Source organism: Solea solea, chromosome 1, assembly GCF_958295425.1.
Source record: "Solea solea chromosome 1, fSolSol10.1, whole genome shotgun sequence".
In the NCBI taxonomy this organism is placed as follows: domain Eukaryota; kingdom Metazoa; phylum Chordata; class Actinopteri; order Pleuronectiformes; family Soleidae; genus Solea; species Solea solea.
This window is the reverse complement of record NC_081134.1, coordinates 16474865-16501390: the sequence shown is the minus strand read 5'-3', so window position 1 is coordinate 16501390 and position 26526 is coordinate 16474865. Positions and strand designations below refer to the sequence as shown.

At 39.1% G+C, this 26526-nt stretch overlaps 1 protein-coding gene across 2 annotated transcripts; it reads right to left on the bottom strand.

Moving 5' to 3' along the window:
• Positions 1-515: 515 nt before the first annotated feature.
• On the bottom strand, positions 516-25930 carry ccdc24 (coiled-coil domain containing 24). 2 transcript variants are annotated; one of them, XM_058622569.1, is made up of 9 exons: positions 25697-25930; positions 24612-24779; positions 17786-17958; positions 12250-12366; positions 12054-12158; positions 8902-8956; positions 2654-2717; positions 2404-2512; positions 516-1876 (listed from the first exon to the last, which is right to left on the bottom strand). In XM_058622569.1, exons 2-9 carry the CDS (start codon positions 24765-24767, stop codon positions 823-825), a joined length of 1833 nt encoding a protein of 610 aa, XP_058478552.1. In that variant the 5' UTR covers positions 24768-24779; positions 25697-25930; the 3' UTR covers positions 516-822. The 2 variants fall into 2 exon arrangements, with proteins under 2 accessions (XP_058478552.1, XP_058478560.1); XM_058622577.1 differs by lacking the exon at positions 516-1876 and having other exon boundaries at positions 2649-2717.
• Positions 25931-26526: the final 596 nt, after the last annotated feature.

The window sequence follows — 26526 nt, the reverse complement described above, 5'->3', positions numbered from 1 at the left end:
CTGTTATTCTGTAATCTGTACATACATTACTTTTACACATTCTATCATTCACTTATATGTATTGTAATAGAACTTAAAAGGTCATATCTCTTTGAGAGTAAAATAACATGTGAGCTCTGCAATGACAAATAAATATTTAAGTATATAATAGGAAAGAAGAAATAAAAATACTTTACATAGTAAACAATATGCACAGTAGACAGTTTTTTCAAATAACCGTTAACGATTGTGTCACTGGTGCAAACTGTATGAAACGCCTATGGTGGCAGCAATATGATAACATTGAATATGTCTTATTATCGTTCAAAGTTGTCGTTCAAAAAGAATTGCTTTCTATGAACAAAATTGAGGCTTTTAACTACTTTTTAATCCACCTTTCAAGAAACTGCGGTTGTGAATTTCCCGGGCAGTCCATGCCCATGATATCAGCACTTTCCTTGAGCTCTTCAAAATAAAAGCCTCGTTTTAGTACATACAAAGATACATTTTACGGTGAAAAAACAACTACACAGAAGTGTCACTGTCAACACAATTGTCTTTAAACATTTATTCTGAACATGTTTTAGTTTAGCACACATTTTAAATGAAATACGTATACGTTAAAAGTATTTACACAGTTCAAAGCACGATAATTACTACCCGTGTCTGTTGGAATTAATCTATAAAGTCTTATAATTAAGGCTTGATAAAAAAAAAGAAGAAATAAACCCAGCTGTTAATTTGTTGTTTTTTTTACAACACGCTCATTGAGTAAAAATGCAACGCTTCAGATGTCCCATATATGGCTATCACAAACATGTTCTCTTCAGTGTGGGGTGGACTTCATGTTGACACTCTTGAAGGAGGCACTGGTTGGTAAAACATGTTGATAGACTCTGTCTGAGCCTCGTGGACCCTTGTCGGTTTACCTTTTACTTGTCTTTTGGGGATAGTAACATATTTTCCACTTAACTGTACAGGCACTGACTGACTGCATTTGGTCTGCTCTTGTTCATAACCACTGTCTGAATGATGTGAGGAGAGATCTGTCAAACAGCAGCTCCTAAGGCTTTGCTGTTGGATTAAATCCTTCCTAAAATGACTACTTTTATTTCCATCAATGTGACTCTTGCTTTCCCTGTCACTGGGACTCCCAGGTTCAGACATGACAAAAGAATGGGATCTCTCAGAAATAGTCTTAGCTCTGTCATTATCCTCTTGTAATGATGACACAATACCAGTGCTTTTTCTCTGCCCATTCAGCATCTCTGATTCCCCCGTTGTTGACCCAGAATGGTCAATGCTGCTATTTCTGAACCCACTCATATGACAGAGTGCTGGGATAAGTGAGGTGGGAATACTGTTGTTTCTTGAATTACTGACAGAGAAGCTTTGTCTCTCCCTCTGTGCTGACGGATCACACTCGCTGCTCAGGCTGTGAATAATACTATGATGGGACGATGGATCGTCTCCACTGAGAAACGGTAAGTTTCTCTGAGGTTGTGTTTGGAAACGAGGACTAGAAGTCCAGGGCCTGTGGTGGAGATCAGTACTGTCTCGCTCTGGAGAAAGACCACAGTGGTGTTTGCTCTTAACCATTATCTGATCACTGATGAGAGGTGAGTGACTGTTCACCTGCCCTAAAGTAGTGAGTTTGCTGCAGATTGGTGTTCTGCTCATCTTACTGGACAATACTGTGCCTCTGTGTTGACTGTAAGTCCTGGACAATGAGGGTGGGAGAACTGGTTTGGAGGATGCAGAGGTCTTAGTGAGACGAGGTCCAACCGGTGGCCTGGGTTTAGGGAGACACAGTGGAGAAGGTGGATGTGGTCTTAGGACTAATGAAGAGTGTAAAGATTGTAGAGTCTCATCAGAGGCCTTTTGTCCTGCTGATAGTCTGAAAGAGGAGAATCCGTATTTATTGAGATAGTAAATAGCAAAATCATAAACACTGTAATGTCCTGTGAAGGGTGTTAATGTTAAACAGATTTTTGTGGTTATTATATTTGGGTAAGTGTCAAGTGTGTTTTTTCTTCTCTCTTTTATAAGTTTGTTTGGATTGATAGAACTGGTGTTTTTCATAGCCTTGGTTTGATTATGGCCTGTTGGTTGATCAAGTTTATCAGGATATCATTACCATTGTATTTCATCCGATTTAATTTTACAAAATTGTTTTCTGGTGGTAAGAGGGATATTTTTTTAATTTCTTTATTGCTTTTGTTCCCCCTGCTTGCATTAGTCTGAGAAATTTGAGCCCTGATTTAAAAATTAAATCATTATGTTAAATTTGAATCCATTTCTGTTTGCCACAATTCCTCAGTGTCCTTTTCTATAAGCAATTGATATTGCACAATTCAAAGTTATTCTTATTAAAAAAAAAACTTTGTAAGGGTCACAGCTGCGTATATAACAAAACACACGGACCTGAACTTGGTTTTCAATTCCTTCACTGGGAGAGAATGTGGTGAAGCTGCGAGTGAAGAGGGGTAAAGCTCCAACTCGTCTTGTATCACTCCTCGTAGATCTCTTAACTCTATAAGCACAACATAATTGAAATGTTGAAAAGAAGTCTGGAAATACAGTCAAACTCAATGTCAATGAAGGACCATTATGTGTGTCAATGCACCACTAGATGGCAGCAAACACTAAAAATGTTGTCATAATATTACCTCACCTGCAAGTGAAGGTTCAGATATCTCACATTCACTTTGACTCCTGCACCTTTGTTTTATATTTCTCTGCAAGGAACACAAATTAAACAATGATAATGTTGCAGACATTATGTGAACGGTGAATTAAGAATGGAAACAGCAGAAGGGATAAGGAAAATTGACAGGGAGAAAGAGGAAAGGAATGTGTGTGTGTGTGTGTAAGAGGGAGATATATCAAGTGATCACTAAACGATTGAGCAGCAGTGTTCCATCATAATTTGGCCTCAAACATCTACATTTGGAGCAATAAAAGCCATGCGTGTGTGTGTGTGTGTGCGCGCACATGTTCAACATAGCTCACAAAACCAATGACCTGATTGAAAAGTGTGTCTGTTTCCGTGTGTGTCTGCCTCCTCTCCTCATCTTACACCAGCACTAATGCTAATGAGGAGTCTTTATGGCAACCACAGACTTATACAAGCGCGCGCACACACACACACACACACATACCACCAAATATACCCACAAGTCCAGATACAGACATATAAAACATATATTTCTGCTCTATTTTCCCAGTGGGATTCAAACCCAAACCTTCTGTAGCCGTTTTTCAGAGCTGCAGATGAAGTATGTGTGGTGTCTCTGACAGTGAAATCCTAAACAGCTGTAGAGCGCACACACACAAACACGTTTATATTCATAGCATTCGTAGTGAGGACCCTATAGACATAATGCATTCCCTAGTCCCTTACACTTAAACTTATCCATCACAACTAAGTTCCTTATCATAACCCTTACCCTAAAACCAGGTTTTAACCCTGAAAAAAGGACCACCCAAAATGTCCTCACTTTCCCAAAATGTCCTGGTATACACAATTCTTGGTCCTCACAAAGCCACACATAGAAGAACACACACACATAGAGGGAGAGAGAAGAATCTTAGATTTGAATCTATTACTGTGGCACAGATGTGCTGATATTTTGGGGAAACCTAATACGTTATAGCAATTATTCTTAAATATAAGGCTTTCAAACCCAAATCCACTGGGAACAACACACAAATTCTCCACTGATGAACAACCAGAAGCAGAAAAACAAGGATCACAACTCTAGCTACAAAAAAGCCCCAACTCAACACAGCCTTTCATCATTTTTTGTGACACTTTTATTTTACTAGGAAAATGCTGAAGACCCACATCAGCCTGACCCAAATGTTATAATTCAGATTGATCAGCTTATGAAGAGTTTGCGATTATTTATACCAGTTTAATGGCCAATTTGACATATATGACCTGGAAATGCAGACACTAACAACAACATACTGTAGCAGTGTGACACTCGGTCTCGGAGCTGCATGAAGACACTATATTGTAGAGCAACAGAATACAATCAAAGCAAAAATAATACAGATGGACTTCACAGGCAAAATTCCCTCACTCACAGCAAACATCACAGTATGAGCACAGTTAAGGAGAAAGGACACCTTCTCTCTGTGCAGACAGTGTCTCATACATAAGCGTTCAAGGACCAAACCCACATCATCTGTGCTATTTTTAACTCTGAGCGACTGAAACAGCAACTTTCTGCAAACCGATCCAAGAGGCACATCTACAACGTATTGGCATTAAACTAACTGAAGCAAACTTAACTGGAAAATATTCTGCAGTTAGAACATATACACATACAACAATCATTTGTCTTTATATGACACCAATCTTGCAATAATATATAAAAAAAGCTAAAAGCAAGATCACCATTGGGTCTAAGGTTTGTTGTGGATGGAAAAAGGTATTACAATCTGCAGGTAAAAGAAAACCCACAAACCCCAAAAATGGGCTGACATTTTTTACATCTCATGGTTGATGGGAGACTTAAAATTTCGACATATAGGCTAAACTTAACAAGAGTCATTTGTGCTTGAAGTATGTGTGGTCTAATCTGAATGCTCCCATCTCTGATTTAAAAATGACAATAATGATATTTCACGTATGTATGTATGTATGTATGTATGTATATATATATACATATGTATACATATACAGTATATATCAACTGTAGTAGAAATATAAAGATAGTTATACAATTTGACATTGGGTTGGAGTTTTAGTTTTTTACAAAATGAAAGTTCATATAATATAAAGAAAGCACTAGAATCCCATAAGTTCAATGACATTGTCAAAGGTATACGATTTAGCAGGTTTGCAAGTTATTGAAAAAAGTTTTGAACACGATTACTTTTGAAGTTATATAAAAAATTTTGGGACTTGAAGTTATTGAAAAAAAAAAGATTATTTTGAATATGATTACCAATTGTATGCATATATATATATATATATATATATATATATATACATATATATATGATATATATATATATCATCAAAATTTTGAAACTCTTAAACGAAAAATATAAAGATAGTCAAAGGAAGTTAAGTAGTCTGACACATGACTTAAAAGCTATTGAAAAAAAAAATGTTGGTTTTGAATATGATTACTCCCAACATTATAATAAAACACCCCAGTAAAAACATATATTAAAAAAAAATATCGGGTTGAAATATAGAGAAAGTCAAAGGTTGTTATACATCTTGACATTGGTTTGGATGTTTATGTGTCACATGAAAAAAAATAGATAACAATGACAATAACAAAGGCAGTCAGTCTTTCTTTCTTGAATCTGCATGCAATTATGTAATTACAGTAATCGACAGAAATCTCAAACATGACGGTGGAGGATGAGGAGTCTATGACACTCCTCAGACTGGGCTCTTATCTTAACTTAATCAAGTGAAGCTTTCTGACACACATTGAAACTATAATTGTAAATAATCAACATCTCATCCTCTCATTTTCCAGTTAAATTGCCAGCAGTGATAATGAAACCTGCATACAAATCATTGTGACAATGGACTGAAAAAATGGAGAACAGATGTCAACAATGGTGGTCGTAACATTTCATTTGAGCTGGCGAAATGCTTCCCTGCTCTGCTATTCACTGTTTAAAAATCAGACTCCACTTTCATTTTATCCTTTTAACACATGCTGGTACTGAGACTTTGTGACCACAGGCGCATTTTAGACCTGTTTGGAAACTAAAACAAGAATCAAAAAAGTGTTTCTTTGATGTTTCATTTGACTCTTCTGTGCTTGGATAAAAAGAAGAAAATACATCATATAATATAATATATTCCTCTGTATCTCAGCAGGTGAGCCTTGAACTGGAGCCATTGCAAAAATAAACACATTTGCTGACAATAACAGAAACTAAAAAAAATCACACAGAAGATTCTCAGGGTTCCAAGTACTAATGAGTTATGGCACAGCATCAACACCATCCACCAGTGCAGTGACTAAAGGGAATACACAATAAGCTAATGATCACATCACAGCTCAGGTTGGTGCTGCCATCTGTGACAAGGCTTCATCTCTGCTGCTCACACACTTGACGAAAACAAAAGAAGAAAAAGGTGCAATATATATGCTTAAACACAGCATCATTTTCAAAAACTGTATTTCCAGTAAACGCCTCATGACAGCTAAGCAACGTTTCTCCACAATTAGCATCACACCCTTCTCTTATACACCTAGTTTTGTGTTGCTTCAGGTGACTATGTCTCACAGACTTTCATTTAAGTCTGTGAGACATATCTGTCTAACTAAAGAAAACAAAACTTCCAAGAAAAGTTTACTCACAACATAGAGAACAAAGTGCATAAAGTCTATGTATTGAACGTGGATGGAGCGTCTCTTGACGTTGCTTTCTCCACCATTAAACTCCCTCTTCTTCAGCCAGGTAACTTCCGCCCGAGTTTCCCTCATTCATTTGAGCAGCGCCACCGCGAGGAGACATGTAGTAGTGACGCCTGGTGAGTGAAACTGGCAGGGACTATTTACTTCAGAGCGCCTTCATTTGTTAATTAAAATATCGATATTTACCCTGACGTATCGATTCTCGTATCGCGCGAGCAAGGAGGATAATATATCACCAAATCAATATTTTGACCCACCCCTACTACAAAATGTAAATATAATATATTTGGCTGCCAGATGAACTGACAATGCAACACCATATGCAGAAGCAGGAAAAGTACGTAACCAGAAAATGACTTTAGTAGAAGTTGAAGACACTTTTTTACAATATAACGTAAAAGTATATGACATTTACTATAAGTATAACAAGTAATTTTCTGATATAAAATTTACTTTAGAAGTAAAGTATTAAAACAAGTGATGAAAAAAAAGCTCAGTTGTCTTTCAACTCTGGTGTAAAATCTAAGGACATTTTTCCCACTATGCACCTTATCTACATGTTCTTTCCACAATTTAACTGCACTTTATAACCCATGTTGTGGGTAGTAATCTGGTTTTTATCTGTTTTTCATTTGTTTACACCACACTTTAGTCTCTTGTAATTGTGAAATTCACACAGTCAATCTGGTAGACCTGCCTCTTTGCATTGTATTTTATTGTATTTTTACTGCTTCTTTGCACTGCACTTGCTTTTTAACATTGCATTTTACTATATTTATGTAGCATATGTTAGTTTGATCCATCTAAAAAGTTGTGGGTTCAATTCCTGGCTCTGCTAGTCTATACATGTCCTTGAGCAAGACACTTAACCCCATGTTAGAGCGTGTAAATGGGTATGAAAGATGTGTGAACGGCTGAATGGCAACACTATAGTGTAAAGCAGCTCATCAAGACGAGAAAAATGCTACCAACTCTTCTTCTTCCGATCTTATTTGGTAGTAACAAGTAAGAAAGATCGTTAGGGGAAATGAAGTGGAGTAAAAGTAAAAGTTGCTAAACGAAATACCAACAACAAAGTAAAGTACACATACGTGAAGTATTTGTACAACACTGTATGCAGAAGGTACAGAGAGATAACTCTTACATCTGGGCTGCAGAAAAGCTCTACATCTGGCTAACTCACTTTATTTTTTCTTTTTCTCATAACTCCAGACAAGCATAACAGTGTGACCAGATTGTCAGTATTCATGCATGTGTCTTTGTCTACGTGTGTGTGTTTAAATGTTATAAGCCATATGAGTGACTGGCAGGAGATCGCTCTTACTCAGCACTGCAAAAGCTCTTGGCCAGACAGAAGGAAAAACAAGCTTAGACTGAAACCCTTGCCGGCCTCACAGTCTGCATGTGCAGGTCTCTGTGTGTGTGTGTGTGTGTTCCAACTGAAGACTGCAATACGATATCTACCTGTGGGGGTCTAACGAGGGTTTCCTGATTGAGGAAATTAGCACATTTTAATGGAAATATGATATTATAATTTGATATTTATGTGTAGGGCTGCACAATATTAGGAAACGATGCTGAACATTGCCATGACTATATCACTCGCGATAAATGACAAGATACAAATAAAAGCGTTTGTTTTGTTATATATTGACATACAGTAAAACCAGAGGGACCAAACTCTTATCAGTGAGAGCCATGTACAAAAAAAGATTACAAGCTTGTTTTGCAAATAAGTTATGGGGCTTGTGAACATACATCAACTAACGTTTGTTAGAACATTTTATCGACTTCAATTGACAGTACCAAGTACATTAAATTCAAGTTGAGTATGGGTATGTACGGGTCATATTCCACTATAGTGTTAAAACTTGCGGCGGGCCAATCAAAAGTTGAACTGCGGGCCATAGTTCGGACACCCCTGCAGTAAACAATAAAATGAAGATGAATTATAAATATAACAAAAAAAGATAAAAATAACTAGATGTATGCTATTTTTATTGCGAAGCTCAAAGGGTTTATACAGGAAGATGTTGTAGCTGAAGCCAGTGGCTCTTATTTTGAAGGCTGAGGTGAAAGGAAGTCATGAGTGAAGTTAATTGTGTGTGTTTGTGAAAGATTGAATGTGGGGGTAATATTTGTATACATACAATACATGTGTTGTATGCCATGTAGCCCTGTTTATGTATTAAGTAATCATTAAAGAAAATTTGATTCAAAGTATGATTTAAGTGGTCAGGTTATAAACTTTGTTCAGATGCTGTGTCTACTTATAACTTAAGATTTATGTATGTGGGTTAAGGTCACACGAAACAACTGAATATCCTTTCTGTAATGAGCTTTTATGATGATATATTATGGTGTACATGTAGTGTAATACAAAAGGCACGCACAATTGTAAATACAAGCATAACTTAATGACTCTGGATGTTATTCTTCATGTACTGAAGTGATTCACCAGCCAGTGCTGAACAATAAAGTAGATTTTGGAAGTTTTTGTTTTTGTGTGTTTGTGTCTTACCTTGAAAAACCGCACCAGGCTGTTCAGCATTTCACATTCCTCCACAAGGATAGATCTAGACAGAGAGACAGACACAGACAGACAGTGGTCTTTCATTAAAAAACTAAATCTAGGTCGAAGTGAAAGCCATGTGTTTAACAGTCTCCACAGACAAGTACAGTAAAAGCACCTTGGCTGAAAGCTGTGACTTTGTTCAGGTGCCAACACTGAAGACTCTCATTTAAAAAAAGCAAACAAAGCATTTTTTTTATTTTTTATGATAATGACTATGGATTACTTTGCTACCCTGATGAGTCAAACCCTATTTGATTTCTACCAGTAACTACAGGTGTCGCCTGTCTGCCTCACTTTACCACAGTGCTTGTCTTGTCACGGTGCTGAGAGTCTTTAGTTGAAGTCAGTGAAGGTTATGTATGTTCAGACAGGTCAACTGAGCAGCAGCCACAGTGGGCTACATCAGGAGAGCTTCTCGTCGGATAATTCAGAAAAACACCACCAAATGAATGCTTTATTGCATGTAGAGTTTTGTAAATGCTCTACTATGTTTCATAAGCCATAAAGACACATCACTGTGTCTGAGACTGAGACGGTGACAGCAAGGTGGACTTTTCTCCGAGTTTATCCTCTTTACTTTTCATTAGGAGGTACCAAATAAACAGTGTCCTGTTTTTCTTTTCTCTCTCTCTCTCTTTCCGCCACATTCTCTTGTTCTCCGGTTACATAACCATAGTAGACTTCTTTCAAATGAAAAAGAATCTTCTGACCGCTCTGCTGCTGTCTGGAATCCATTTTGTGACAATGGAGCCTTTTGTTCTGTTTGAGGCAGGAAATGGGAGAGAGAGAGATCGAGTGAAAAAGTGCGCGATAGAGAGGATGAGAAAAGGGAGCGAGGGAGAGGACAAGAAGAGAAAGAGAGACGGAGGCTCTCGTCCAGGGTAGCCCCAGTGACTGCATTGCCCTGTGGGAGACGGAGGAAGGAAAGGAGGGATGGAGAATGTTGAGAGGAGAACAGGGGGAAAATCACATGTGATTGTCATTCATGAATCATTCATCTGTACCACAGAGAAAAAAGAAAGCGACATAAACGTGTCCCTGCTGAGTGAGTGTGCTGTGCGTATGTTAACAGGTGTGTGCCATATCAGAGATACATGCGGAGATACAGTGAATCTCTGAGGAGGAGAGTGAGAAACATTACTGTTCCTGACTCCAGGTAGAATTTCTAAAATTAGAACATAGGACAAAGTTCCACTGCTGGAGGAATTATACTTTAAAAACAAACTTTACGCAGAGAAGCTACGCTGATTTTTATCCGCTTGCTGATTTCACTATGCTGCCTGTTCTTTGCTGTTTCTTTGCATAGTTTTCCTGACTTGGTTTTCAGTTTTACTTCTCTGGATGACTTGGATGTTGTTCTGGATTTAACTCTGTTCCTTTATTTTTGACTTGATAAGTTTAATATGTATATAATGATTATTATTATTATTAGCAGTAGTAATAGTACTTCTTGCCTTTGTAGCAAGAAGAGCCAGGCTCGTGACCTGGTTGGAACAAGGGCCTTTCTGCTTGGAGTTTGCATGTCCTCCCTGTGTGTGCGTGGGTTTTCTCCGGGTTCTCCGGTTTCCTCCCACAGTCCAAAAACATGCACATTTTGGGATTAGGCAAATTGGACACTCTAAATTGACTTCTGAAGTGAATACTGAAGTCTCTCCTTAACCCTTTAACATGAGCATATCGCTGACGACACGTTTGCACTTTGCATCGCCGTAGTTCCGCGACGGTTTGTGTTATCAGAATAATACCAACGATTTCTGAAAGCTGAGAAGTTGCACGTCAAAGTGTATGGTTGGTTATTGGTTTGTACGGTAATTTCACTCACACTGTTTCTGGAAGCCAGAGAATTAGCATCTTTGTCGCCAGAGAGAAGAGAGTGGAAAGAACACCTGTACATACAGTAGTTTGCATTTTTTGTTTCTGTTTTTGCACACTGAGCGGTAAAGACTCAAAAATGTTTTATTGTAAATAATTATTATTACAAATTTAACACGCAAAATCTGGTGTTCATGTACAACTGCAGTGTTGCACATGAACAGTAACGAGTAAGAAATTCATTTTGAGTTGTTAAAACAGTATTTTAAGATGAAAATATTCTGGAAAAATGGGCCAAAGTCATGGGACATTCTCTGGTCCTTTTATGTTTAAAATAAGCAACAAAAAAGTCCAGATGGACATTTTGAGGGCTAGGTGTTAAAGGGTTAACTCCAAGACTCCAATCCTGCTCTACTCTTTTACTCGGCTCTCTGCACCAGTCCTTTGCCTTTGGTTACCCAGTGTCGTATATATCTAGCCAACTTTTTTGTCATCCATAGTTATAACTTGCTCCCTTGTGCTTCAGGTCTTATTTTTTGTTCCAGTTCTCCTGCGTTCCTGTTTTGCCCAGCCATCTCTAAGCCACTCTTCATTATTTCTGTTAAATAAACTCTTTAAACCTGATTGGTCAGCCTGTCTGTGTTCTGTACATCGGGTCCTTAACTTAATTGCTCATAACAGTAGTAGTAGAATGAAGAAAATAATGCAACACATTTGCATATTTTCTGCTCATTTCTATTCATATTTTCTACTCTAAATACTCAACTCATTGTCCCGGGGAAAATTCCAATGAGTTTGAATTACAGCATCGACACTAATTACAAAGGGCTGGAAAACAACGAACCCGTCAGATGTGATTAGAGGGGAAAAAACACAACAGAACAAGATTTACAAATGATAGAGAAAACAACTCATGCAACAAGGAATTTGAAAGATGAGTTAGCGAACAAGTGGAACATGGCAAATTATAACATAATTGAAACACAATGGAATGTACAAATATTGAAATGCTGATTTTTGTTTCTGTCTTATATTTTGTTCTCATTGCAGAAATATGAACGCTAAATGGAAAGCAGTATGAAACAGAAAAAACAGTCGACAAAATGAAAAACGCGACCAGGAAAAAGAAAAAACAATACAATTGTGGTTGTGAAATTAAAGTCTCCTGAAATCGTTCATATGAAATAATCAGAGGGAGGGAGACAACTCTGAATGTATGGCCCACAACGTATGTCACAGACAAAACATTTCTTTGTATTGAAAGTTGGGAAAACACTGCTTCTTACTTGAGGTGATCCACCACTTGGTCAATGTCAGTGATGTTCAGCTTGTCTCTCACTGCCTCAATCTCATCTTCAGCGCAGGACCTGACAGAGCAGCTAGAGCTCGGTCTGATGGAGAGGAGATGATTAACAGATGTTTGTTTTAAATATCAAACCTGTAAAATATTCAGGTTAACAGTTAGTTATCATTATGACTGACCTGCTTCCATTATCAGTATCTCCACGGCTGATGCAGTCACTGTTAGAGCTGTCAAGGTGCCCAAGGGCATAACTGACTGTCTCAGGTTTGTACCGCAGTAGGAGCTCCTCACCGTCTCTATGGCAACAACAGCACAAACAAAAATCAATCTTTTACTGAATCTGCAGCTGAGATGCATAACTGGAGAGAAACTTGAAACTATTATTAAATCTTAATTTTCCCCACTGTCATTAATCATAACATACTCTATGTTCTTGTCTGTCTATGGTGCAGTGGCTAGCATTGTTGCCTCACAGCAAGAAGGTCGCCAGTTCAGATCCCAGTTTGACCAAGGGCCTTTCTGTGTGGAGTTAGCATGTTATTCTCGTGTTTGCCCTGGGTATTGTCCATGTACTAGTGCTCAACTATTAGAAACAAACTTTGGCATTTAGTCCTATTTTGAGGATTTTAAAAGATCAAAAATTCTTATTTTCCACAAAAACATTAATAAACAAAACAATGCAAAGTTGATTTCAGGGAAAAGAAACCATCTAGTGAAGTAGGCATCTCTGGGAGTGGTGGCTCTCTGGCCGATTCTCCATCATTTTATAGTCTCAGAGGGAAGGTTAACACATATTTTCTATCCATTCAGACAATAAGTCTGACTGAAGGTGTGGCTGGAAGGCTAAGGCGTCAGGACCACACAGGAGGAGTCCCATAAAATAAATCAGTTGACTTTTACAAGGTGCACAGGCAACCGATGCACCCCCATGCAAATGATTCAAATCTCAGGAGGAGAAATGTGGTGCGAGGACGAGAACCACTGCTGCTTATATGCCGTCTATAAGTCTTTGCTACAGACACAGGAAAGTGTCCTTGATTACATACACATACAGATGATAATTTGCACATCTTTCTCACTGCTGACTTTGGCATTAATGTTCTCCATTTCCATGCCAACAGGCATATTACATTGAAATTTAACAGGAACAGTTGGTCCAGAAAGAAAATTAAGTGAAAGTGCTGTTACGGGCAAGAGTGTTTAGTTTTATTCCTGAAAGCCATTTTAAGTGGTACACACTTGGGATGCAGCCTAATTGAATGATCAAAGGCCAGAAACGAACACATATACACACACTTTCACTCACACAATCCGCACACATGGTGCCGTGCCTCAATATCAACAAGAGGCCAACTTCAAAGAGAGAAAAGCGATTTGTGCTGGTGCTGCCTGAGTGACACCAGCTTCTTCTTCACTTCCCTGGCACAGTTCCCGTGTAGCCTATAACAAAGGGCTTCACTGAAGGGGACTTCGAGTAATCCATTTACATCTGAGCCCAAGCACTTTACATGACGTGTGAGCAGGTGAGGTTTCACTCTGTGTCTCGCTCAGTTGCACTTCAATAAGACGCAGTGCAGTGAGCGGCCTTGTGGTCACGTCAATGTCAACTTAAAGGTACAGTGTGTACTGTGAGATTTGGTGACACCATTTTGGCCAACTTCAGAATCTCCTGAACTGAACTGGCATGGTTGAGGCGAGCTTATCACGATGGCAACAGACCGGCAGCTTTTGTACACATCCAACATGGAGGAACAATGAAGAGCAGCTGTCTTTTGTGATTCGGCTGTTGCTTTCATTTTTAGCAACTTGGTTCACAAAGCCTCCCCGGGCAAAAATCATTACTAGATAGCCATCGCTCCTAGAAAACTACAACAAGCACATTTGTTGAAACATTCTCCATCACTCAACGTACGTCATCCGTATCATAGGTGTGATTGGTTGTTGGTCTGTCCAATTGGAACAGAAGCATTTTGATCTACGTCCATGGTCACGCCTCTTCGAAGTTGGACGTTACTACACCCATTCCAGACCTGTATTAAATCTCAAATCAGATTAAAATGCAGTCTGGTGTTAGCCGGGCTAATGTAGGACAGAAATACTAGCAGAAAAATACTATGTATGTTTGTAGAACTGTGTAATTGCTTCAAAATATTAACATTGTTTGGTTTTTGTAGCCTCAAAATGAGCATTTTATATGTATTTTAGGCAAGGGCCTTACTTTTCTGACTTAAAGGATGTTTGTTGTTGATTCTCAACATCTTTTGTCCAATATAATCACACAATCTCTGCCCAATGACCAAACAATCTTCACCTTGCCCCTCTTACTTTATTGCCAAAATGTCCAACCTGAGCTGTCTCTCAAATAAGCTCATTAACTAATCCTGGTCCCTCCCAATGAAACTCTCAGCATCTTCAGCTCCAACTCCACCTCCTCTATTTTAGACAGCGCCACTGTCTCCAAGCCACACATCATTGCGGGTCTCAACCCCATGTTGTAGACAACCTTGCGTATCTACCAATGCCAATATCAGTCCAATGCAGTGATTTTTTATTCTTTTACATATTTTAAAATACTAAGCTGTTAAGAACACACTTGCACTGCAAGCCATAAGCAGCTATTTAAAAAACATAGTGCTCCAACTGTGTAACAAATACTTTGCTCCTACAAAGGAGAAATAAACAGGCCACACCATGACTCAGTTAAAAAGCTATCATGGCTTTTATTTCCAATCTTTGCTTTGTGAAGCCTTTATGTGATACTTGAGATATCAGATTTTATGTTTTTCCATTTTTCTGATTCGATCCAGTGATTTTGGCTGGTACTGGGTAGATACAGACGAGAACTGAATTATATGGCACAGATCTGTTAAGAGCAGGGGTAGACAGCCACGCACGCACGCACGCACGCACACACGCACACACACACACACACACACACACACACACACACGTGCACACACACACACACACACACACACACACACACACACACACACACACACAGACACACTTTATTGGCGGATTAGGGGTTAGCACTGTTGCCTCACAGCAAAAAGGTGCTTGGTTTGATTCCTGGTCTGGGACCTTTCCATAGGGAGTTAGCGTGTTCTTCCTGTGTCGGTGTGGGTTTCCTCCCACCATCAAAAACATGTATGAAAGTTGGACACATTCGGTCAGGTTGGTCCATTGTGGCGGCTCTGATCAACCCTCCATTTGATTTCGTTGTGCAATTTTGGTTGACAACAATAAAGATCCTTTCCCTTCCTTTCTTGTACAGCATTATTGGTGAGGACAGTCACAGACATAATTTATCCCCTAACCCCTTACCCATCACAACTATAATCTGCGTAATCCTTACCCAAAAGGCCATCTAAAGTTGAGAGGAGCAGGGAAATATTCCTTAGATACACTCCTGTCAGTTATTGAATTGGGGCCTGTTTTTTCAGGCTTTGGGCATGGCCCCTTCATTTTCAATGAAGGGCCTTTGGGATGAACTGGAACAGAGATTGCGAGCCAGGCCTCCTCATCCAACATCAGTGTCAGACCTCATTAATGGTCTGCAGAATGAATGAATGAGCACAGTTTCTCATAGAAACACTTCAGGATCTTGAGGAAAGTCTTCCAAGAAGTGTGGAAGCTGTTATAGCTGCAAAAGGGGGAAGAACTTCATTTTATAGTCCTGTATAGAAATTATTGGGTTACGTTGTTACAGGACCTGTTTGTGTAATGGTCAGGCGTCCCAATACTTTTGTTCATATAGCGTAGGTTTTAATCAAAATTTGACCTCACAGACTACTACAGACGACGGCATGGCTAATCACTTGCAGCATTCAACTTAACAATGCAACATGAATGGGTGCGGGTAAAAAAAGGAAGTGGACAAATTGACAGGCTATAAATACGTTTGTCACAAAAACAGAGAACAATCCATCTAATGTTATAGTGCTTTTCATAAAAAAAGGCCTCAGCGAAACCAGAGAGGTGTCATGGGGCAACATTCCTGGCAGCAGCGAGCTAGTTGCCGGGATAGTTACTACCTCATACTGCAGATCGGCCCCCACCACCACCACCATTGCCCCCACCCCTCCCACCCCACACACACACACATTTTCATGCATAATTTAGGCTGTTAAATTGTAATGTGAGGATGGGTGAGGAATCGCAGTTTCCCCGACTGATATTGCCCCCGCCAACAAATTTTTATGCCATTCTTCAGAATATTTTAATAGAAGTCATTAAACTACAAATTGCTACAAGTGTGATTAGCAGTAGCAATTACAAACTTTCATAAGCACGTCTTAAAGAGCTTATAACTCCCGGATGACTGTATTTCAAAAATGTACCAGACAGACATTCATTGTTGGTGACATGTGAGCTTTCCACTGACAAACACTTTTAAATCCACTATTCCACCTCATTTTAGTTCTAAACATAAACGTATATCTGTACAATACAGTCACCAAGAGGTGCAGTTGGCAATGATTAGAATGTGACAGGTAATCTTTGCTTGTTGACTCTTCATTGTTTAATCATGAGCGCTGTGATGAAGGTCAGAGAGACTAAGATCTCCAAAATGAAAAAGAAAGACGGCATAGATAAAGCGTGTGTGCAGATTTTACGCCTCATGCATCTTAACAGAGTAAGTGGTAGTCTTCTTGCCATATCAACACAGATGCTGTACATTGTTAAGTTGCTCATTCAACCTTAAAAATGCATCTTTAAACCACTGGAGCTGCCAGTGACTTTAAAATCTAGACGAGAGTCTGTTGGCATCTGGTGTGGAACACATAAATGTCTCTCTCCTATAATTGTCCCATCGCATTGTTCCACGGCTGCCAAATCAGTTTGCTGCATCCCTACGCCCCAAGCCCTTTGTTCCACTGCTTTCCCATCCCATTTGTTACTGACAAGAGAACACAATGTAGCATTTTACGGCACTCTTTGTTCGGACAAAAAATGCCTCAACCTTCTACGTCCATCACCTCACTTGTGAGAAAAGCCATAAAGACGTGTTGCACTGTGCACTGAAATTTCTCTCACACCAACAACTCAGTGAACAGTGAAATAGCAAGTGAATCATACACATGTCGACTCTAAAAGCTTTTTATATAAACTGCATACATGCGTACACACACGTACATACATTTAAACTACTCAATTATGAGATTTTTAAACTGAATTTAATTACCTTGTAGCTATTTCAGTTTTTGGATTTCTTTTAAATTTGACATTGTTTGTGAGCTTTACCGTTTTTTTTTTTATACTGAGCCAAAAACAAGTTTAACCTAACTTGACCCTAGTCAAGTTTTTTTTAATGCATTATGTTTCTGGCGAGGGTCACACGGTTGGTTATTATTTATAACTCTTGCCTTTGCAGCAAGAAGACCCGGGTTTGTGACCCCGGTTAAAACAAGGGCCTTTCTGCATAGAGTTTGCATGTTCTCCCCGTGTGTGTGTGTGCGTGGGTTTTCTCCGGGCTCTCGGTTTCCTGCCACAGTCCAAAAACATGCAGATTTGGGCATTAGCCAAATTGGACACTTTAAATTGACCATAGGTGTGAGTGTGAGAGTTGTTCACCGCTGTGTGGCCTCGTGATGGACTGGTACCCTGCCTTTTGTCAGGGTGGCACAATAACCTTTCACTGACACACTAAGAGAGTGTATGTCAGTAGAGTAGATGTCAGTGAGATGTCAGTGAGAGACATCTGACACTTACCTTCCCCCCCTGCTGGCTCTCTCTCTGAGAGTCTGTAGTAGCATCTTGACCTCAGCTCTCACCAGCTCTTTGATTGCAGGCGGGTCAGTGAGAGAGGAGAGCGGGGTTCCCGTCCTGCTGCTGTTTTGTCCTCCTCGCTGGCTCTCCTGCCACATCTTATGCCACATCACTGCCTGCAAACATTAATACAGTTAGAAAAGACTGCCCAAAAGTTGTACGTGATTACCATATACCACCAGAGGTGGAAAGTAATGAATTACATTTACTCAGGTTACTGTAATTGAGTAGGTTTTTGTGTACTTTTAAGTATATATTTTTGGAAGTACTGTGCTTTGCTACATTTTAAATTACATCTGTTATGGAGTAAAAAAAAATGTTGGCCTAAATAAAAAAAAGAAGAAAAAGGATTCACGCACTGGAAACTTTGACAGTGAATGATGAGGACAGGTGAATGATGAGGACAGGTGAATGATGAGGATAGTTGAATGATGAGGACAGGTGAACGATGAGGACAGGTGAACGATGAGGACAGGTGAATGATGAGGACAGGTGTACGATGAGTACAGGTGAATGATGAGGACAGGTGAACAATGAGGACAGGTGAACGATGAGGACAGGTGAATAATGAGGACAGGTGAATGAATGATGAGGACAGGTGAATGAATGAGGACAGGTGAATGAATGATGAGGACAGGTGAACGATGAGGACAGGTGAATGAATGATGAGGACAGGTGAATAACTGAATGAGGACAGGTGAATGAAGAGGACAGGGGAATTTGCGTTAATTAAAGTCCTTGAGTGAGAAAGTTAAAACATTTGTGATCTTCGACCCATTTTTACTAATAAATTATGCGTTTACATACTTTATTTTTTAATTATTACTTTAATTTGTAAAGGTTTGCCTTTAATTATTTTTTAATATTTGTCCCCTTGTCCCTTTTGCACGACACAAGTAAGAACCTCAACCTTGCTAAAAAAAAGCTACTTTTTTAACTTCAGTACATATTTAGACCAGTACTTTTTCTTGTACTTGTAGAATATGTCAGTACTCCAATTTCCAATTTTTGCTGATATATCCAGGTGTTTTTTTTTATTCAGTACTTGCATCTCATAACGCTGCATCTCATAAGAGGATTTTATAAACAAACCCTAACCCAAAACATATTTCTACTGAACTAAATTGAACCAGAGTGGACAGTCTGCTTACCATATTGTGTTTTTATCAGCAGTGGCCAAACCTGACTGAGAAAGTAATCAGGGATTTTCATGTCTCAGGGGTGTCCGGTGAGGATTTTATTATTTCCTCTTAGTGTCAGTGAGTGAAAAATATGGCTTTTTGAAAAAGCCATTACACTGGAAAGGCACTGTAGGTGCAGGACGCCTTCACACCGAACCTGTGATGAGTTCACACAAGAACACTACACTTCTGTGTTCATTGTTGTTTTTAGCAAATTGTCTTTCAAAAATAATTGCAAACATTTACCAGAGAAACAAAACTCAAAAAGTATTAATAATAGTAGCTATTTTGGTTGTGTGCCCTTTTCACTGTCACCTGCTAGAACACAGTCTTCCTGGAAGAGGGAACGGTATGACTTTAAGAAACGTTTGGTTGGCCCTCATTACACAAGTGTCGTTGTGTGCCACAGAACTCTGTCTCTGTAACAGGATTACTGCAAATAAAGGACTTATACAAAAAAAAGAGTGAGTGAAAGTTAGTTTTAATGCGCGACTTCCTGCTAATCTGGAAGAAGGGCTGAATCCAGGAGGCCAGGATCCAACTCTGTTGTTTGCCTTTCTTCATATGAATACACACCTGTTGTGTGGACTAATTTAAACCAGATACAGTAACCAAGAAAAAAGAGGAAATGTGGAAAAAAAATGTAGTGTGAGGGTATACAAGTCTGGATTCAATTGATGTACACACACATGTTAGCTGCCAATCATTTCTCTTCAAGTAAAAAGGCAGCTTCAAAGAAAAACACCAGAGGAAACTGAACACACACGCATACAAACTTGTTTTTTACCTTAGTAAGGACACAACATTTCCTAGCCCCTTTCCCTAACCTTAACCAGTTAATGCCTAATCCTAACCTAACAATTCAAATCTTAGCCCCGACCTTAGCCCTTAACCAGTTCCTCTGGTTATATTCTGCCTCATTAGGACCAAGTGTTCGTTTCCACGAGGACTACTGGTCCTGACAAGGTCTGTGTTTATGACAGAAAAGGTCCTAAAGAGGTCACAAATACAAATACACACACACACACACACACAGGTTTGCACATTCTTGTTAAGACACTGTGTTCACTTCCATTTCTTGGACAGCCTCACCAAACTTTATCCCTTACATTAGTCATAACCATAACCAGCTAATGCCATACATAAACCAATTCAATTTTCATTAGAACCAGGCTTTGGTCCCTATGAAGATGATGATACTAGGTCCAGGTCAGTGTTCATTGTAAAGTTCCTAAACGGGCCACAAAAACCCTACGCACACACACACACTTTCTTGTACAGCATTCTTAGCCCCTTACTAAATGCCTAATCCTGTGGCATGATTGTTTGTGCCAGATGGGCTGGTGTGAATATTTCTGAAACTGCTGATCTCTTGGGATTTTCACACACACAACTGTCTTTGTAGTTTAATTATTCGCAGTTATGTAAAAGACAAACAGAAAAGCCTGTGAGTGGTTCTGTCAACAAAACATCTGTTTGCATTTCTTGACGGCCACAGTTTACCCATCTGGTAATGGCTTCATCCAGCATTAAAATGTGACAAAGCAAAGTGGAGTACACCGTATTCCTGTGGCCTCCTGTGACCTTTAACCTTACCCTAACCTAAACCTAACTCTAACCGTCAACCCAAAACCAAGTCTTAACCCATAAACAGCCATTTTAGGGTGTGACAGAATGTGAGGCCCCACCAAAATGTCCTCACTTTTACAAATGTCCTCATTTCCTGTGGTTTATAAATTGTTTGGTCGTCACATAAGTACACACACACACACCTCTGTATGTCTCTAGGTGCTGAAGTGTTTATGTTCCAGGAGTGAAGGCTGACTAACAGCTAACGAGTCGCCCCTGGAAAGTTTTTCCTTCCCTCTGCTGGGATATTGTTGATCTCATCCAGGAGCTATTTTTTAAAGGGAGCCCTGTTAAATCCTGTCATTTACAAAAAAAAAGGCAAACACCAACTGGGAGCAGTTACACTGACTGAAATCGAGCGCATTTACCTTAAAGAGTCATTTTCTTTGAGTGTGGAGCGAGCGGGCAAGATTTTAGAGGCAGATATTCAGAAAGCTCAGGTCTTGTAGGGAGACTTGAAAAGGGAGACAACATTCCCTTTGATCTTACTGCAGGACAATGGTGACCTTGATGAAGGAAGAACATGGCTGAACTGAGGAATGAAGGAGTTGACTGCAAATCCAATATCATGTTTCACAGTGGCTTATTGAGGGATGGAATTCATTACATGGGCCGAGGGAGAGAGACAAAAATGAGGAAGCTTAAACAAGGACAGTAAATGTTCACCTATTCAAGTGCTTATTTATACAATTATCCCATCAGCTATTCTCGCCACGTAGCAGCAGCTAAATGGACACGACCAAGCAGATGCAGGTTGAGCCTTAGTTAATGTTTACATCAAACATTGGAGCAGAAAAGAAAAGATGATCTCAGTGACTTTGTGGCATGATTGTTTGTGCCAGATGGGCTGGTGTGAATATTTCTGAAACTGCTGATCTCTTGGGATTTTCACACACACAACTGTCTTTGTAGTTTAATTATTCGCAGTTATGTAAAAGACAAACAGAAAAGCCTGTGAGTGGTTCTGTCAACAAAACATCTGTTTGCATTTCTTGACGGCCACAGTTTACCCATCTGGTAATGGCTTCATCCAGCATTAAAATGTGACAAAGCAAAGTGGAGTACACCGTATTCCTGTGGCCTCCAAAGTCACCGGATCTAATTACAGCGGACCTTTGAGAAGCGGAGCTGGAGATTGGAATTTACAAAGCAGAGTGTTGCTGACAAATCTGCAGTAATAATGTGATACACTTACTGTATGTCAACATGGCACCTCAGCATCTCAAAGACATTTCTACTTCTTTCTTGATGAATCAATGTCACAAAAAGTGCTGAGGCTGTCCTGCAAGCAGATGGGGGATCTGCCCAGATAAGCATGCTGTACCTGTATAGCTGTAACAAAGTATTGACATCTCTCAAACTAAAGCCTCGTTCAACATGAAATAAGATTTTTCCAAATCCAATTTAAGCCACATTTGGAGGTGGTTTGAGTTTCATTTTAAATCCAGATTCCTGGCTGCTCCAACTGGACTTTAAAATCTGCAGGAAGTATTCACTCAAGCTGCAAAGTACAGTGAATCTGGTTGTGACTTTTCACATGGAACGTTGCAGTATTTACCACAGTCTTCCATTGAGTTTTGTGCAAATTAATCATGAGTCGTACACTGCAACTTTATTTTGTTTGGCAAGCGAGATGATGCGCCTCCATTTTTGCTGCATCAATGTTTGACAATCAGACACAAAGACACAAAGTACTTAGATTAATACCAAAGTAACTTATGTAGATTGAATGGTTATGTCTGATTTGATTAAAGCAGTGGTCAGCAAACTGGCCCAGCAGCATTAATATCTGACTTCAAAAATTGGAAATTTAAACGCAGAATTCACTGCCTTTTATTCTGAAGTCAAACAGCAGTTTTAAAACACTAGTAACAGTTAAATTCAAGTTCATTTTTTTTTTTTTTTTTTTTTAACCAAACCATCTGCACATTAGATTAGATTAGAACTCTTTTCGCCCCAATATTCAATGGCTTAGAAAATAATGGGCCCTGGTCTAAAGGGATCTAAACTGCCAGCAATTTGAACATAGCCTTTGTCTTTCTCTCCATCTGTGGCCTTCACACTCGGCCACTCATGTGCTGGTGAGAAAATATCACAGCAATACTCTCTCTTAAGTTGGGAGGTCACTAATGCATTGTCTAGCCCCTTATGCTCACCTTAACCATCGCATAATTGCCTAACCCCAACCCTAATGTTAGTATTTAACCTTAAAATCTTCAAAAAGCCGGCTGAAGCGAGACTTCCCCCACAAAGATAGAAAGACACACATACTGTACATACACACACACACACACACACACACGTCCTGTGATAGTATGTGCTAAGAGTCTTATCAACAGTTGAGGATTAACCTCTTTAACCCTGTTAGACCGACCCTCTGACTCACAGGCTTACTGGGTCTCTTTCTCTGTGTGTGTGTTTGTGTATGAAGAAGAGTTTATTTAATGTGTGGTTCAAACTTATTTGTCTGTGATATGTCTTTGACATTTAAATAGATTTTTTTTTTTTTTTTTTTAACCCTGAGTCCTGGAGAATGGTACACACACACACTGACATGTACCAGTGTGTGTACGAAGACATGTTTCCATGTTAAAAAAAAAAGAAGCAGCCTTATGATGTTTTGTAGTCGCCACATATGGTTTTCTTCATGTCAACTCCCACAAAAGTACTGCGTGGTTAGTGCATACATGGAACAGCTTGAGAGCAGAGACAGACTAGAGTGTGTGTGTATGTGTTCAAGTGTCTCGGGCCTGTTAGGAGAGAGTTAATAACATCTGCAGATGGATAGATTTAAATACCAAAGAAAGAGAGAGAGAGTGAAAATAAAGTGAAAGTGAAAAGAAAGTATGGAGTAAGAATTAAAAATGTGAAAAAAATTGTGAAATTGTGATATTTTATAGTTTAAACAAAGGAAATATCCACGTTATTTAGTGAGCTACTGTATCTCTGAACATGCTTCTTTCTTCCAGTTCAGTCAAGCACCTTATGGCGTGTTTTCACTGGCACGGCTTGACTCGCCACGCCACGGCACGACATGGTTATTTTGCCTTTCCATTAGCGGTACCTGGTATTTTTTTTGTACCTGCTCAGGCGAGGTTCCAAGGGAGCTGAGGCGATAATATGCGTGACTGCCGTGCACTGATTGGTCAGAGTGTCGTCACAAGAATGGAACCGAACAATGCCTAATTGTAGATCAGTTAAAAAAGACTTAATAATCCTGAAAACGTGGTCAATCTCCAACATTTAGCAAGGAGATGTCTGTGCTCCGATCATGGAGGAAGTACTGGACTAATCTTTCTAATTAAATGATTCTAATGATTCAGTTACACTGAAAACAACTGCTTTACAAGTCACTAGTCACGAGTTTGTGTGTGTCAGGTATAAAACAAAGGAGGTACTATATTGTAATGGAAAACCAACCAAGCCGAAGCGGTACCATATAGTGAAAATAGTCCTTCACCTTCACTTGACCTGTCCCTCTGCTCTTCTACCTTGGCTGCAGCACTTTTTCTCACTGACCATGCACAAGTTCACCGAGTCAGTACGGTCATGTTTACACTGAGCTGAGTACTGAAGGACTGATCGTTTGTTTGGCCATGAGTAAATATTAATCTCTCTGGCTCCCATTTAAAGTTTACCATGGCAAGGTGCCAGTTAACCCACATTTGACTTTTATTTAAATTTGGTAATTGTAATGAATGAGTGCACGTAGCCAAACTAACCAGCGTTCTTAAACTGTTTGACCAGAAACGCTAGACAACTTTTTTAATGCTCCTCGCTCAAATGGAAATTCTTGCAAATGTTATTGTGGTGGTTCTTGCTTAATTCTATTAGAAACAGACCAGACATTTGGATTATCTGAAGGAATAAAACACAAAGTCAATAAAATAAAAAAAAATCATAAATGCTACAACTTAAATGTACGTATGCTCTGGCTGTAAAAATAAAACCCCTCTCACCTCACTGTGAACTTCTGTGTACATGTCAACCACAACGTGGCCCAGTGCTGTGTAGATCTTTGACAGCTCTGACTCCGGAACATACTCGGCAATCAGTTTCCACAGGGACGGGCCCGGGCTGTGGCACCAGAGCTGGCTTTCATCAGGAGGCTGCATGTGTATGTCAATCTAAGCATGAGGGAATAGAAAGTAACATATGGTGAAAATCTAGAGGAAGCACTTGGAGAGGACAATCCTCTGCTCAGATCACCACATTGTCTGATTCACTTAAAATAATTGTTCCAGTCAACATGGGCCATTTGAGAACACATCACAAAGTTTTTGGTTGACTGAAAATGCGGAACGAATCAATTTCATTCATAATTAGAAAATATCCATATTTTAACAACATATGTGTATCTTCAAGAGATGTTCTTCATGCTTCAGAACCAGATCTTAATCTGGATTTTGCCCAAACTACACAGTAACGCAGACATGTATGAAAGGTACATTGTTCATTGTTTTTTATTATTTATTTGGCTTCCATTAGCTGCCAGGTGAGGTAGCTGATGTCTGATGTAGGATACAGTTGTTACGAGTACTTCTCTCTCTTGTCTCTCTGGGATAATCTAGACTAGTTTTGACAACACTGAGTGCAGTAGTTTTGGATCTGGACCTGATCTTATGTGGTCAAAAGGCATTGTTCATTGTTTGTGAATTCCCTTAGCTGCCACTGAGGAAGCTGCTACTCTTCCTTCACACAAAACACACAATATAAAACAGAACATACCACATGTAGCAGAAATCTAATAATGAACCTATACACCAAGAAAGTTTAATCAAAAATACATGCTTAACTTTATTTAGTCAACTTAAGACAGACAAAAGCAAGGAAAAACATTAATTCTCAGCTTTACATGTGTAAATGTAGATTATTTAGTGAAATATTGTCTTAAAGTTAACATTAAGAGCTTTCCTTGAGTTGTTGTCCCTCTACCTCACTACACTTTAGATTCACTCGCTATCACTAATATATATTGCAATTTACTGCATGAATGTGCTTGATTGACAGGACAAATATTTGATATATTCACACGTTTCCTTACCTGTTCAGCTTTGTCTGCTTTTGGCTAACATTAGCTATAGCTATAACACATCAGTCCTCTAAGCTAGGAAGCTACTCAACCAACACCACGTGTTAAAAGAGTCAATATAACATAAATAACACTAACACAATAACATATTACTTAGCTGTAAAACACACTGCTCCGCTCTGTGAAAATGCACGACATTTTTCAATTTCCAGCAGTTTTACCGAGGAGAAAAAAACAGCTCACCTCGCATGTATAGAGCGAGGCTGTGGTATCCAGGGTAAACATCCCGGTTGCTAAGTGGAGATCTCGCGAGATAGGTCGATTGTTTCCGAAAAATCTTCATTAATAATAGTGGAAGTATAATGATACTACAACTACTACTACTACGACTAATAATAATAATATAGCACCATTTAAGAATAGATTTTACAAAGTACTTTTACAGACCAGGTTAATGAAAGCCAAACAAGATGAAAAGTGAGAACAACAAGAAATAAAAATACAATATTAATGGTAATAAAGGATTAAAATAAAAAGAGCTATTAAAAAAACATGGTAAACAGGTATAAAATAATACAAGCTGTCATATATAAAGGGTCAAGATAAGGATCAGATAGATATAAAAAAAAACAGATCAAACAATCTGACTGTAAGTAACTATCATTTCCACACTAATTTGCGTTTAAAGTGTATTTCATTGAGAACAAAAAAGCATATTAGACTATATAATAGGGTTTTAAAGGAGTCATAAGCAGCAGCACACCTGTGGTCTTGTAAAGTGTGGAGGGAGGACTGAGACTGCCATGTGAACCCCACTCCTCTCTCTCTCTCTCTCTCTCTCC